The sequence below is a fragment of the Thalassophryne amazonica genome, chromosome 12 (genome assembly GCF_902500255.1).
Source record: "Thalassophryne amazonica chromosome 12, fThaAma1.1, whole genome shotgun sequence".
NCBI lineage: Eukaryota > Metazoa > Chordata > Actinopteri > Batrachoidiformes > Batrachoididae > Thalassophryne > Thalassophryne amazonica.
In genome coordinates this window covers 83754893-83770430 of record NC_047114.1, presented here as the reverse complement: position 1 = coordinate 83770430, position 15538 = coordinate 83754893, and the positions used below count along the sequence as shown (strand labels likewise).

The 15538-nt window shown below is 39.9% G+C and overlaps 1 protein-coding gene across 1 annotated transcript; it reads right to left on the bottom strand.

Annotated features, from left to right (window-relative positions):
- Positions 1 to 426: 426 nt before the first annotated feature.
- Positions 427 to 12682, bottom strand: rx2 (retinal homeobox gene 2). Its single transcript, XM_034183229.1, has 4 exons — positions 12461 to 12682; positions 11070 to 11534; positions 5495 to 5751; positions 427 to 1251 (listed from the first exon to the last, which is right to left on the bottom strand). Exons 2-4 carry the CDS (start codon positions 11353 to 11355, stop codon positions 814 to 816), a joined length of 981 nt encoding a protein of 326 aa, XP_034039120.1. The 5' UTR covers positions 11356 to 11534; positions 12461 to 12682; the 3' UTR covers positions 427 to 813.
- Between the last annotated feature and the right edge of the window lie 2856 nt (positions 12683 to 15538).

The window sequence follows — 15538 nt, the reverse complement described above, 5'->3', positions numbered from 1 at the left end:
TTTTGTGGATGCAAAGTCTGCCTCAGAACACAGCTTTTATAGGATTTCAAGGGAGCAGCAAATTTAGCACCCAGGTACAGAGATATGATGATTATGATGATCATAAAGTATCTGAATTGCAACAATTAAGAAAACAAAATTGTAAAAATGTAAGTTTGTTCTTCAACTAAAAGCTCGGCATTCAGAAAGTGTCATACCCACTATGGCTCTATTAAACTTTTCTAATGCAGTTTGTCAATACTGTCACCTTGAATGCATCATAATATGCAAAATTAGTGATGATGCCAAATTCTGTCAGTCAAAATATTATCATAGATGATTTCCTCATACATATTCAAAATAACCTACTCCCAAAGAGTGCTGCAAGCAAAGTACGCTAAACTAAAGTCAGTGCGTTTTATGGAGGTCAGGCAGAGATCATCTAAGTTTCGGTAAGAAGAAGATCTGTGTAGGCCCCGAGGCCCATAAGTGCTTATCCCCTGGTATCGTAGTGTGAAGCAAATCAGAGTCTACGACTCCCCCTGGATGGGACGCCAGTCCATCATAGGTCACTTCCCCAGAGAAGGCTGGTACTCATTTATAGTTGGGTGGACTGGGACAATGCAGATGAAGTGTCTCGTCTCGTCCAAGGACATGACCTGGAACACCTTAAAACTTAATTTCCAAGTTGTTTATCAGTCAGTCAGTCAGTCAGTCAGTCAAAAAAAAAAAATCAGATTCTTAACTCATTTGGTGCCATGATTCCTATAACAAATCCAATTGTCGAAAAACAGTTTGGAATGGTGAACCTTCTAGGGTCAGCCCAGACTGTCTTCACATGTGTTGCCATGTTTTATCCATCGACTGAATGTGCTCTTTGGCTTTCATCCTGAGTGCTGCGATGCTGGAATTCCTGTCGTCCTCCATGGGGTATTTGTCGGTGAAGCTCGGCATACACTGGTAAGGAGGGGGTCCCATGGTCTGCATTCCTTGGACCATACCAGGGGGCGTGTTGAGAAAGCTGTGACTTGGATAAGCTGGCTGCAAACTCTGCGGTGAGCCCATGAATCCTGGAATGGTATGCATGGGTGTGACATTAGAGATGGGGGAGGTGAGCCATGGATCCAGAGGCATCGGGCTGGGTACCGGACCTACAGTGGGGGACATATGGGGACGATTGAAGGACAGCATAGGAGAGTCGTGGAGCTTCATGGTACTGGTGTCCATCTTTTCTTGTCGTCTCCACTTGGCCCTCCGGTTCTGGAACCACACCTGAAGAAAAAAGTTACACTGAGACACATTGATATAAAACTCACAGGGCCTGTTTTATTTAGATCCCAGACAACAAGTACAACCCCAATTCCAATGAAGTTGGGACATTGTGTGAAATGTAAATAAAAACAATACAATGATTTTCAAATCCTCTTCAACCTATATTCAATTGAATACAGCACAAAGACAAGATATTTAATGTTCAAACTGATATAATGTTTGTTTTTATGCAAATATTTGCTCATTTTGAAATGGATGCCTGCAACACGTTTCAAAAAAGCTGGGACAGTGGTATGTTTACCGCTGTGTTACATCACCTTTCCTTCCAACAACACTCAATAAGCGTTTGGGAACTGAGGACACTAATTGTGAGTGTCATGATTGGATATAAAAGGTGCATCCCCAAAAGGCTCAGCCATTCACAAGCAAAGATGGGGCGAGGATCACCACTTTGTGAACAACTGTGTGAAAAAATAGTCCAACAATTTAAGAACAATGTTTCTCAACATTCAGTTGCAAGGAATTTAGGGATTCCATCATCTAGAGTCCATAATATAATCATAAGATTCAGAGAATCTGGAGAACTTTCTACATCTAAGCGGCAAGGCCGAAAACCAACACTGAATGCCCGTGACCTTTGACCCCTCAGGTGGCACTGCATTAAAAACCGACATCATTGTGTAAAGTCATTTGCACATATGTCCCTTCCCAGATGGCAAAATATCCCATATGGGCTCATGCTTAAAAAAATATAATCTTGGAAAGAGTGACATACAAATTTCAGACAAAAACACAGCATACCTCTTTTTATTAAATACAACAGATCAGACAGTCACATTACCTCTGTTTGATACCATATGGTTCTGTGTACCTTTGACATTTGACCATTTCTGTCCACAGCTGAACCGGTTTATCCTTGATTAACACACAACTGTTCCCCCCATGTCATAAGTGTTTCAGTTTAACCGTTATGACCTTGAGTTTGACCCTTCAAGGTCACACAAAGTCAGTGACCAAGAGAAAGGTGACATATCACTTAATATTTGTGTACAACAGGAACCATCGGTGTATTTTAACCAGTTCCAGAATACAGTCATTCTTGATAGAAAATGCAGAAGGAGCTGTGGAGGTGATGGTCTAGTGGTTAAGGTGTTGGGCTTGAGTGCAGAAGATCATGGTCTAAGATCAGAAGATCATGGGTTCAAATCCCCGCCTGACTGGAAAATCACTAAGGGTCCTTGGGCAAGGCCTTTAATCCCCTATTGCTCCCGGTGTGTAGTGAGTGCCTTGTATGGCAGCACCCTGACATCGGGGTGAATGTGAGGCATAATTGTAAAGCGCTTTGAGCGTCGCTTTGAGCGTCTGATGCAGATGGAAAAGCACTATATAAATGCAGTCCATTTACCATTTACCATTGACAGCAAATGCAGAAGGAGCTGGCGGAGAGAAATGTTTTCAGGTGTGTCCAACTTTGAATTGCTACTGAGATGGTGCAAAAGCTGAGCGCAAAGATGGGCACCGAGTGTAAAGGGGTTGGATCTACTGTGTTCATTCGGCATGGGACTGAGTGTTGGGTTCTTTAAATGAGGTAAACATACGGCTCGACTTTAGACCTGATTTTTGGCGGTATAAGGCAGAAACAATTTCACGTGACGTATGATATGAACGCAATCCCCACAACAAGGGATAAGTGCAATATGCATGAACCATTTTTCAATTTCAATTTATTTTCATTTATATAGCGCCAAATCACAACAGAGTTGCCTCAAGGTGCTTCACACAAGTAAAAATAAGGGCCTTGCAATGAAAAAAGTGAAACACTGCACTTCATTCAAAGTACTTATTTACATTGGTCTAATGGAAAATTGTGGTTTCCAGTTTAAATCTGATGGAATCACTTTACAAAATCATAAATACGAGGTCTATTAGAAAAGTATCCGACCTTATTATTTTTTGCAAAAACCATATGGATTTGAATCACGTGTGATTACGTCAGCCAAGCTTGAACCTTCGTGCGCATGCGTGAGTTTTTTCACGCCTGTCGGTTGCATCATTCGCCTGTGAGCAGGCTTTGAGTGAGGAGTGGTCCACCCCTCTCGTCGTTTTTTTCATTGTTTAGGAATGGCTCAAAGACTGCCGCTTTGCTTGATTAAAATTTTTCAGAAACTGTGAGGGACATCAAAGTGGACACCATTCGAGAAATTCAGATGGTTTTTGGTGAAAATTTTATGGGCTTCAAAGAGATTACGGAGTGTTACTGTCGCTTTAAGGACGGCCCAGAGCAACTGGTGGTGCACCGCGCTCCGAAGCCGCCATCGACAGGCTGAGCGACCATTTCATTTCTAAACGGATGGCTGTATGGACCCGTGACCATCGTGTGCAATTTCTCTGGTTATCACAAGAGCTGGACATCAACCATTTTCTGGCAGATTTCACTTTTAAGAAGAGATTTTGTCATGGAAAGCCGAGCAGAGGCTTCGCGCGTCACGATGGATTCGCTACTGGAGCGAGACAAAATCACCTCCGTTTTGGTCTCACAGGACAACTTTGAGATGGCGTTCAGACAGCTGTCGGTGGTTTTCCCATCGAGTGATTATCTGAGAAATTGTGGATGTGCCTGGACATGCCAGAACATGTCCCGTGAGGCTTCATCATGGCGTTGCTTTGCACCATGCGACACCGCCGCGACGCGCGGAATTCCTCCGCACGTCTGTCTCAATGTGCCGAAAAAGTGCTGATGTCCACGTCTTTTCACAATTCCTGTGCTAGCCAGATGACATCCCGGATAAAACACAGTGTCCAGTTTGGAAATGAACGGCACATTCCACTGTTACAGGAGTTTTTGTCATGGAAAGAGGAGCGGAGGCTTCGCGCGTCGCGGCGGTGATCGTCGGCCACTGGCCCTAAGCTTCACTAAAAGACCCAGAATTTAGGTAAAGTTGAGGCCGCAGCACGCTCCATTTCCTAATAAAATGAATTAAAAGAGTAAAAAGCGTAAAACTATACTATACCAGTATGCTAGCCATACGAAAGGGAAAATAAGTGCATCTTAAGTCTGGACTTGAAAGTCTCCACAGAATCTGACTGTTTTATTGATGCAGGGAGATCATTCCACAGAACAGGGGCACAATAAGAGAAAGCTCTATGACCCGCAGACTTCTTATTCACCTTAGGGACACAAAGTAGTCCTGCACCCTGAGAACGCAAAGCCCTGGCCCGTACGTAAGGTTTAATTAGGTCAGCTAAGTAGGGAGGTGCCAGTCTGTGAACAATTTTAGAGACTAGTAGCAGAACCTTAAAAGGTAAATCGATAACCCTTTAAATATGCCTAATTAAATGAACCATCTGTGTGAGACTGCTGTGCTAAAGGGTTATGTGCAATATTGTTGTGTGTATTAAGTTATTTGTAATATGCATGCGTTATGTAATTATGCCTTGGCAGCTTTATCTGTGCAGCTCTTGGAGTCCAAGACAAATTTCCCAGAAGGGACAATAAAGTGTATCGTATCGTATTGCATCGTATCGTAACAACATCCAACATGAGCACAACTGTTATCGTGATTTAGAGGATTTGGGAACTGGGCATAAAAATGACATCTGCATCAGGTGGAAGCTAGCAAGTTTGATTTTTTTTTAAGGTCACCCAAAGTGAATGCCATGTGACCAGTAGAAAGCTGATATGGGTTCATATTAGTGTTTTAATAGTGTATAGTGTAATCTATAATTCTTCTGAACAGACATTCTAAGTACTACCTATTACCTACCTACAGTACAACCTAGTACTGTAATGTGCAATTACAACCAGGCGCTGCAGCACGTTTGCACTTAGCACTTGTCACTTTAATACAGTATTTTTGTACCTCAACACCCATCATGAAACTCTTTTGGTCCTCCACCTGTCGGCTACTTATCATCTATCAATTATTGTTACTTTGAATTGTAAATATCCGTATGTGTATTTTGTTTTAATTGTTTTTGCGTCATGATTAATTTACTTTGCTGTGTTGTGTCGTCTTAGTCTGTTTTTATGTTACTGAGACTACGGATGGAAATTAGCATCTTGCTGTAATATTATTACTATAATATTATTTACATGTATCTATGTCCATTAATATGCACTGTCCCATTTCAAATAAACATATATCCCTAATGTACAAGCATGGGACCCAAATTTTGATCTTGATTCTTATATCTCAGACTGTCTAACTGCTATGGCGCCATTAGCATACAATATAGCCCATACCTGAACTCGAACCTCTGGTAAGTTGACCTTCATTGCCAGTTCCTCGCGACTGTAGACATCTGGGTAGTGGGACTTCTCAAAGGCTCGCTCCAGTTCGTGGAGTTGGTAGGTGGTGAACGTGGTACGATTCCTTCTGTGTTTCTTTTTAATATGCTCTTGTTCCTTAACTGTCTCTGGAGAACCCTCATCAGTGTCCTCCTCGTTCTGCAGCCTGCTTATCTCCCCATCACACTTATCACTGGAGAAAAGGCCTGAATCTGAAGTCAAGGACAAAATATGGCATGTATTAATAAAAAAAAAAAGAAAAAAAAAAGAAGTAAAATCACATTTTAGGCTGGTCATACTGACTGTATTTTAAACATCATGTACTGAATTATTGTAAATGCATAATGTATTTTCTGACTGGTCAGAAAATAGAGATTTTGGGCCCCATAATAGACTATAATCTTGCCCCCTCCCCAAACCTGGACACTCACAGTGCAGTCGGAGACCTAAAACCAGCTTCACATGCTGCTGTCAGATTTGTGTCATTGTGTTTCTTATCATTCTCACTCAGAGGTCCAAAGAGTCCTCTGTGCCAGTGGCAGATGGAGGGTGCTGTTTCACCAACTATTTCACCAAATGTCTAAATACCACAGAAATCATCAGAGACTTTGCATAAAAGTTAATAACGATAATTTTAAAAACATTCTACCTCCAACTGCCATAAATTACATTAGGGTATATAAGTATATGGTGAGTGAATACATTTTTACTTTTTAATTTGTAAATTAAATTAAATTAATGGGATAGGCTCCAGCTCCCCACCCCCAATCCGTGACCCTTAATTGGACTAAACGGTTGAAGATGAGTGTGAGTAAATTAAATTAAATTTGTACACCACCACGATGGAGTTGAAATAAAACACTCAAGAAAATCAAATCTAGGCTTAAGTTTCCTATGTCTCTTCTGTTAAACTGCAGCTGATGTTTCACATCTTTAATTTGCACCATTCAACTGTATAACAAAGCACAGTTTGTTCAGCCTGTAACTCCTTTAGACTTGTCATGGGTATCTTGGTGGCTTCCCTCACTAGTCTCTTTGTTGGACAGTCATTCGGTTATTGAGAATTACATGTACCCAACAGATTTAGCATACAGTACAATACATTTTGGATTTCTTAATGACTGATGCAAACAAAGATGAAGATGTGGAAATGTTTATGTATCCATCCCGATTTGCTTAAAGAAACGTGGCTGTAAAAGTGATGACTTGCACTGAATATAGTCTATGTATAATGTTTGTGCAAATTACTATATATATATATATATATATATATATATATATATACTCAACAAAAATATAAACGCAACACTTTTGGTTTTGCTCCCATTTTGTATGAGATGAACTCAAAGATCTAAAACTTTTTCCACATACACAATATCACCATTTCTCTCAAATATTGTTCACAAACCAGTCTAAATCTGTGATAGTGAGCACTTCTCCTTTGCTGTTACTCAAAATTGATCAACTGGTGCACACCTGTGATTCTAAGAGTCATCTTTGTGTCAAGCTTGCTCAGCCTGTAGTTATAAAAATATATTTAATTGGGCTTGTTTTTCACTATTCATTAAAACTGTCCTTCAGTATTTAATTTTCTCAAATTGTGCACTATTATGCATTTCTAAAATCTGAGTTTTTCATGATCATGAATTCTGTTATCTTCACCTTTAATGTAACAAACCAGATTATATTCTGTGATGGGCCAATGAAATGCAAAATTTTCAAAGTATCTGTAATGACTACATATATGGTATACTTTGTTCAATAACAGTGTTTATTCAGGTATTTACTTGCCTTGAAGAAACAAATGGATGAAATGAAAATTCTTCAACGTAAGAAAACTTCTCACCTGTGATACATTTTTTTAAAGAATGTCTGTGTTTGGTTTTACACACACACACACACACACACACACACACACACACACACACACACACACACACACACACACACACACACACACACACACACACACACACACACACACATAATAATAATTATTATTATTTTATCCATCATGGGATTAACTTGATTTTTTTATATTTACACATCTACACAACAAATGATGGAAAATCAAAGTATTAAACAATACTGAGAAATACAATGATATACACCCCTTATTTGACTTATTACAATTCTGTTGTGGATTAATGAATACATCATAACAAGAAATTGGAAACTGATGTAAATAATGGCATGATATTGGCTAAGTTTCATTTACTTATGGCAGTAAGGAAGCATTTTGGTACTGCAATACCAAAATGAAACAGAATAATTTTTCTTGCTTTGTGGTTACACTTGGTTTTGACGAGTCAAAATAATGTGGGGTTAGAAAGGGATATTAGAAGGAAATGTGTAAAATAATACATTTAGCATAGCATATTTTTATTCAGTGGAAGTGTTATGTTGGTTCAGGAAAATTTTATTTTGAACATTATCCTCCCCCAGCGTGCTAAGCTTTAGCAAATTAAGGGTATCATCAAGACGCCATGCTGTACAAAACTATTTTCTGTACATTTTATACTGAAATGTAATTGGAATTTTGTTATTCCCTAAAGTTCTAGAGTCTTTGCATTTAGAAATCTTCCTGCTACAAGCAACAGGCCTGAAAGCACTTGGTTTAGACTTTGTGACATATGTCACAGAACTTTAGACTGTGACCTGTGTAATAAGACCCCTTTAAGGTAAAATCTAGATTAAATGGATTAATTGAAATCACAGTGCCATTTTGCTTATTCTGTATTATTATTATTATTAGTGTTAGTGGGCAGTACAGTGGCGCAGTGGTTAGCACTGTTGCCTAGTAGCAAGAAGGTCATGGGATCGATTCCCACCTGTGGCTTTTCTGTGTAGAGTTTGCATGTTCCCTCTGGGTGTTCCGGCTTTCCCCTACATCCAAAGACATCCAGGTTAGGTGAAGTGGAAACTTTAAAAATTGTCCGTAGGTGTGGAAGCGGGTATGAGTGTGTTTGGCTGTCTGTATGTGGCCATGTGATAGACTGGCATCATGTCCAGGATTTACCCTGTCTCACATCCTATGACTGCTGGGATAGGCTGCAGCCACAACCACCACATGACCCTTAATTGTAGTAAGTGGGTATAGAACATAGATGGATGTTGTATTGTCTGTGATATGAGAACTACAATGCAGTTGTATTAAAGTATATTTTTCTTTATCACATATTACAACAAAAATCTGCCCTATACTCATAAACCAACCCTCCAGAGATACATGAAAAAATAGGGCTGATAAATCATACACTTGTCCTATCAAATTGTGGCAATAAAATCAGAGCGATACAAATCTTAAAACAGGGCGATACAAAAAAAGACACTGAAAATACGAGGCTTTCTATCGCCCTGCTTTTCATCCAATCAGGAGCTCCTATTTCTCAGCTCCACCAATGACACTCCCCATTTTGTGTTACCCTGGTGACAAGTGCAGGATCCTGATAAAGCATTCCAGATCATTTCATTCAACCAAGATGTCTGATCAAGGTGAGAGAGTTTTAGCCTCCCGAGCAGAGAGAATTCTACAACTTGAGTCTCATACTGAAGTTGTGAGACACCAAGAAGTTAGTGACGAGGACACTCATGACTTTATAGAGAGACATAAGAACATTTCATACTTTACATATCTACATGATTTACCTGCGTTTTTTGTGCTACATGATTCATGTGTATGATTATTCTTTAACTATTTTTATGACTATATAGATCAGACCTACTGTGTTATGCTATTTATTGTTAGCACAAGTGCTGAATGAATGTTGTTGGTGTAGTGAGTAAATGAGTTGTTATTAAATGGAGTTGATGATAATTATATGGGTCTTGTAATTTATTTTTGTTGTAATATGTGATCACTGTTAAACCAAACACTCCATTTTAACGCAATAATTAAGTTAATGTGACCCAAACTTTGAAAACAATTATAGTCACTGATTTCCATTAATTCATCAGTTCCTTTAAGTGCATTTAAAGTTTTGGGGCATTTATGGGTTGGTGATGTATTTCCAGTGCATTCCATTCACTCATTTTAATTGAGTTTATACCATTATGAAAAATTGCAAGTTCTGTTCATGGGCTACCATTTAGCGTTTTTCATTCTGTTGTAGTCCTTTTCGATTTTTTTTTTTATTTTTTAAGCAGATTATTGTCAACAAGTAAACCAAAGAATGCATCAAAAAATTTCATCCAAAATGTAATGCAAATTTTTTTAGGCAGAAATTTGTCACTATTTTGTCACTTTTTATTGAAAAACATAAACTAGATTTACATAAATTTAATTCACTACAAATTGTTAAGTTACTAAAACTTTAACAATTAGCAGCCGGTCTGCTCTGTGTCGGTCTGATTCTGTCAGACGCCAGAAGCTAAGCAGAGCAGGGTCTGGTTAGTACTTGGATGGGCGACCTCGTGAGTGTGTATGTTTCTCCAGGTAAAACTGGAGTTGCGTCAGGAAGGGCATCCGGTGTAAAACTTGTGCGAGTTACCAATGTGGATCTGGCTGTATTTGCTGTGGTGACCCTGAACAAAAACTGGGAGCAGCTGAATGAACCAACAACTAAAACTTTAACAATTACATTTTTGAAAATGATTTTATTTAAGTTGGCAAACTCAAATGGTTTAAGGCAATCGGTTTCCTCAAATGGTTTAAGTTCAACTAACTGATTGAGTTTTACAGTGTATCTTGTTACATGTCTGTTCATGTATCATGCCCCTTTTATCTGTATCAGCCCGAGTACAAAGAACAAGGGCTCATACAGATACATCGGGGTATGATACAGGGCGTGATACATAAACAGACATGTGATAAGGTATACAAATATAATTGGATTGTACAGTATATATATATATATATATATATATATATATATATATATAATGTGAAGGTAACCACAGAATTGTAAGTATTATTCATTTAGAATAGAATCTCCTGTTGTCTCACCAAGTTAGTCATTTGAGTTGTGGTTGGCTGTAGTTGCATACTTTATAGCTTTATGATTTTAGAAACATACATCATTTTGAGCCCTGTGACAGACTGGCGTCCTGTCCAGGGTGTACCCCGCCTCACACCCTATGACTGCTGGGATAGGCTCATTTTTAAGAAGAGTACAGAACTGACTCTGTGGACCTTTGGGCTGATGCTTATCGCTAGAGACCGTAGCGTGACGTGCATGAGAGTCCTTGACTGTCCCTAGATGGGACATCAATCCATCACAGGTTACTTCCCCAACCAAGGTGGGTACCCATTTACAGCTGGGTTGACTGTGATGATGCAAGGACACAGACAGGTAGCCTGACCACACCCACCAGACAAATCCTGGTCAACTGGTTGTTAGTCCAACTCCAATGCCACCAAACCTGCCTTGCCATTGCTCTGCCACAGTGGGAAAACACCTGCATGTTAGGATGAATATCCATTTTGTAGATATTAATGGTCTTAATATTATCTTCAAGGGAGGTCTTGTGCTTGATTATGTTCTTTACTTGTACCCGACCCACTGAAAAACAAACTAACAGAAACACTCACCATGATAAGAAGAGTTCTGTGAACTGTCACCCAGTTCAGGAAAGTGCCCGTATGGCTCACATGAAGCTTGCTTGTCGGGGTACTGTGTCTCGTCTCCATGATTGTCTTTTTGACTGTCATCATCTTCTGTTGGATGGAGTAATGAGTCCTGGTCTTTGGTGAACCCCAGAATCACATCGATACTGTGGACCCTGCTGCCGCCACTTGACCCCGGACCTTTTGCCATTTCATAATTGTCCAGACAACCATCATCCACGACACCCAGGGTATCCATTGACAAATGCATCCGAGCCTTTGGGGATAATTTGTCAGTTGTTGAAGGGGGAAAATAAAAACCAGCAGTGGTTCACAACAGGCTAGACTTATGAGGAGCCTTGGGGCCGTACTCGTGAATGAACACCTCAGCGTCTTTGGCTATATTGTTCAATAAAATCAGAGACATGAAGAAACAATGCATATCTTTGTCTGAAAAAAGAAGGAAAACAAAAAAGACAGATTACACATCGTCTAAAACAGCATTTACTTTCCAAACAACTTGCAGGAAGATTTTATTAGTTCTTCTGTGTTGACTTTCAGATTCCATCCATCCATCCATCTTCTACCGCTTAGTCCAATTAAGGGTCGCGGGGGGCTGGAGCCTATCCCGGCAGTCATAGGGCGTGAGGCGGGGTACACCCAGGACAGGACACCAGTCTGTCGCAGGGCCACAAACAGACAAACAAACACAGACACACCCACACGCACACCTAAGGACAATTTTAAAGATTCCAATCCACCTAACCCGCATGTCTTTGGATGTGGGAGGAAACCGGAGCACCCGGAGGAAACCCACGCAAACACGGGGAGAACATGCAAACTCCACACAGAAAGGCCACGGGAATTGAACCCATGACCTTCTCGCTGTGAGGCAACAGTGCTAACCACTAAGCCACCGTGCTGCCACTTTCAGATTCAACTTTCATTATTCAATAAAGTGCTTTAAATTCAATAGTGAATATCTTACAACTCTTCTATGTTATCTCCATCAAAAGGTTTTCTATCGTAGCAACATCTTCACCACATAAGATGATTAATGATATATGTTTTGTTGACTAGAGGCAGGTCTTCATTTGTTTCAACAAATTGACACAAATAAAAAAAAAAACAGTGAAGACTCTTTGCAACACAATGACATTTCTTGGATTAATATAAGCAAATACTGTTCCAACTTTCTCTAACTTACAATAAGTACTCGTTAAAGTTTTGATGCAAGTAAACAGGTGTAGTTCAGTTCATAACTGACAAAAAAAATGATAGAAAACCTGTCGCATTAACATGCAAACTGCACTTATGAGCAATAAATTCATGCAAAAGATCTGCAACAAAAGAGAAGTGCATGAAGTTTTACTTACTTTCCTTCGTGTTCCTAATGCAGACTGGGCTGCACACATCCGTAGACCAATGACACTTGCAGTATCTACTGTAAGCACTTACTCCCCGTTAAATCCACAAAATCCACCACACACAAGGGAGCGAAGAACCTACACTTGAAGTCCTGTGCAACAAGCACATGTACGTTCTTTTTGTCGTGACAAAACTCTTCTTAACCGCAAAGGACACCAAAGCTTGCAGGGGAGTGGTAGTAAAACCAAAGGGTTTAAGAGGTTTATTAACTGGAATCCTCCCCCTTTAAGAATGACTGACAGTTGTTTTCTGGTCAAGTAATTGCTCCAAATGTGTCCTGCATTCAGGCCGCAGAGGGAGGCCATTGCTAATGAAGGCTTGACAAAACTTTCTTTCAAAAAAATCTATTGTTTGAAAGATAATGGCTTGTACTGAGAGTTTTCACTAATCCCTTCATTATAGACAATGTAAGGGAGAAAAGACAGTGATGGACCTTTTAACTCAAATAGTTACACACTGTAAAGATTTGCATTCATAAAATTGTTCAGATCAACCAATTGCATTTTTATGAATAGTTTTGCATTTGGAGCCTTTCATTTAAAACAGAATTAAACACAAGGTATGAATTTGCTTGATAATTTGGTGTATTTGGTTGCATTACTGTAATTAATACCATATAGTTTGCAATGAATATGAATAATCCTTATGCATTATAGGTTCATAGGTTATAGGTTATAGGTTAGCAGCAAGACATCAAACTAAGTGAGTTATGTGTTCTTAAAACACAGATAATTTAGCATGGTAGATGAAAATCCCTGTTACTTGGCCTCTAACTGTGGATAGTGGAACTGGGTTGAGGCCAGTGGGGTTTTTTTAGCCTGTAGCTGGTAAATTTCTCCGATACCAGCTGTCACAACCAAAGCCGTAGCCGCTATAGTAGGTGTTGCAGAGATCAAGCCCATCCTTAATGAGCCTAAAGACTTCACTAGAGATTTCCTCTGACCTCACTCCTCCCAACTGAAGATATATTTAGCTGTTCTTTACACGCCAAACTCAAAATCCACCATGGAAAAAACAAAGACTTCCCATGTTGCTGACATCATATGAATAAAGTTTAAGATGTGATGATTTTTAATTAGAGAATTCAGAGGCTTCAGTAAAGACAATCAAGGGTACACATTTTTCATTAACATTTTCAAATAACACTTATTATACCCACTTCCAAAGACAAAAGAGGCATCATGGCATGAAGAAACCTCAATTTTGTTTCTAAGTTTGGCCCATACGTAACAAAATGAGAAATTTATCAACTAAAGATGAAATGTAAAACCATGTGCGATGTTTGGATGCATTGCTAATGTATTCCATATTCATGATTGCATATTAACAGATTAAATCACTTTTTCTTTTGCAGCTTTAGTCCCTTTAAAATGTTGTTAGCAATCAAGCTTCTAAAGGGTCAGTTATGCTCAATGTTAAATATGGATATGGCCAGAGCCTTTATTTAATCTGTATTTGTGTACATTTACTGAAAGCTTATGGATATGGACTATATTACGGATGGTCAAGGGGTTGAACCAGTGGGTCTGTGACCAGAGGATCTTCAGTTTAAATCCCCTTTAGACCGGAAAATCACTCGGGGCCATTGGCCAAGCTCCTTAATCCCCAAGTTGCTTCAGATGTGTTGTGAGTGCCTTTCATGGCAGCACCCTTACAATGGTGTGTGAGTGTGTGTGTGAATGGGTGAATGTGAGGAATCACTGTAAAGCACTTTGACCATAAATCCACTAAGAGGAGCAATATCAGTGAAAATCGTTTGAGCAGAATAGCCCAAATTCAAGCGAGATACAACCCTAGACTAAAGAACACGATGAAGACAGTTAACAATGGTGGAATATTTTGACAGGAGTTTTATATGCTTGTCATGATGAAGTATTCAATCGTCTCAGAAACCATGCCAGTCTACACATCTCCCTTCAACATGTTTGTTTCTTTTGCCAAAGAAAATTTGTCTTCTTTAACCATCATCATGTTTGATGTTGACAGACACTTTTAACAGGGCCTGCAATGCCCTCTAGTGGATGTTTCCCTTCACGTCCATGCAAACTGAAAGGACGTATGGAAGTAGGCAGTGACGGCCACACTGTTTGAAATATAAAGATACATTGACATACTCAACAAAAATATAAACGCAACACTTTTGGTTTTGCTCCCATTTTGTATGAGATGAACTCAAAGATCTAAAACTTTTTCCACATACACAATATCACCATTTCCCTCAAATATTGTTCACAAACCAGTCTAAATCTGTGATAGTGAGCACTTCTCCTTTGCTGAGATAATCCATCCCACCTCACAGGTGTGCCATATCAAGATGCTGATTAGACACCATGATTAGTGCACAGCTGTGCCTTAGACTGTCCACAATAAAAGGCCACTCTGAAAGGTGCAGTTTTGTTTTATTGGGGGGGGATACCAGTCAGTATCTGGTGTGACCACCATTTGCCTCATGCAGTGCAACACATCTCCTTCGCATAGAGTTGATCAGGTTGTCAATTGTGGCCTGTGGAATGTTGGTCCACTCCTCTTCAATGGCTGTGCGAAGTTGCTGGATATTAGCAGGAACTGGTACACGCTGTCGTATACACCGGTCCAGAGCATCCCAAACATGCTCAATGGGTGACATGTCCGGTGAGTATGCCGGCCATGCAAGAACTAGGACATTTTCGGCTTCCAAGAATTGTGTACAGATCCTTGCAACATGGGGCCGTGCATTATCCTGCTGCAACATGAGGTGATGTTCTTGGATGTATGGCACAACAATGGGCCTCAGGATCTCGTCATGGTATCTCTGTGCATTTAAAATGCACCTGTGTTCTTCGTCCATAACAGACGCCTGCCCATACCATAACCCCACTGCCACCATGGGCCACTCGATCCACAACATTGACATCAGAAAACCGCTGACGACACACTCGCTGTCTGCCATCTGCCCTGGACAGTGTGAACCGTGATTCATCCGTGAAGAGAACACCTCTCCAACGTGCCAAACGCCAGTGAATGTGAGCATTTGCCCACTCAAGTCG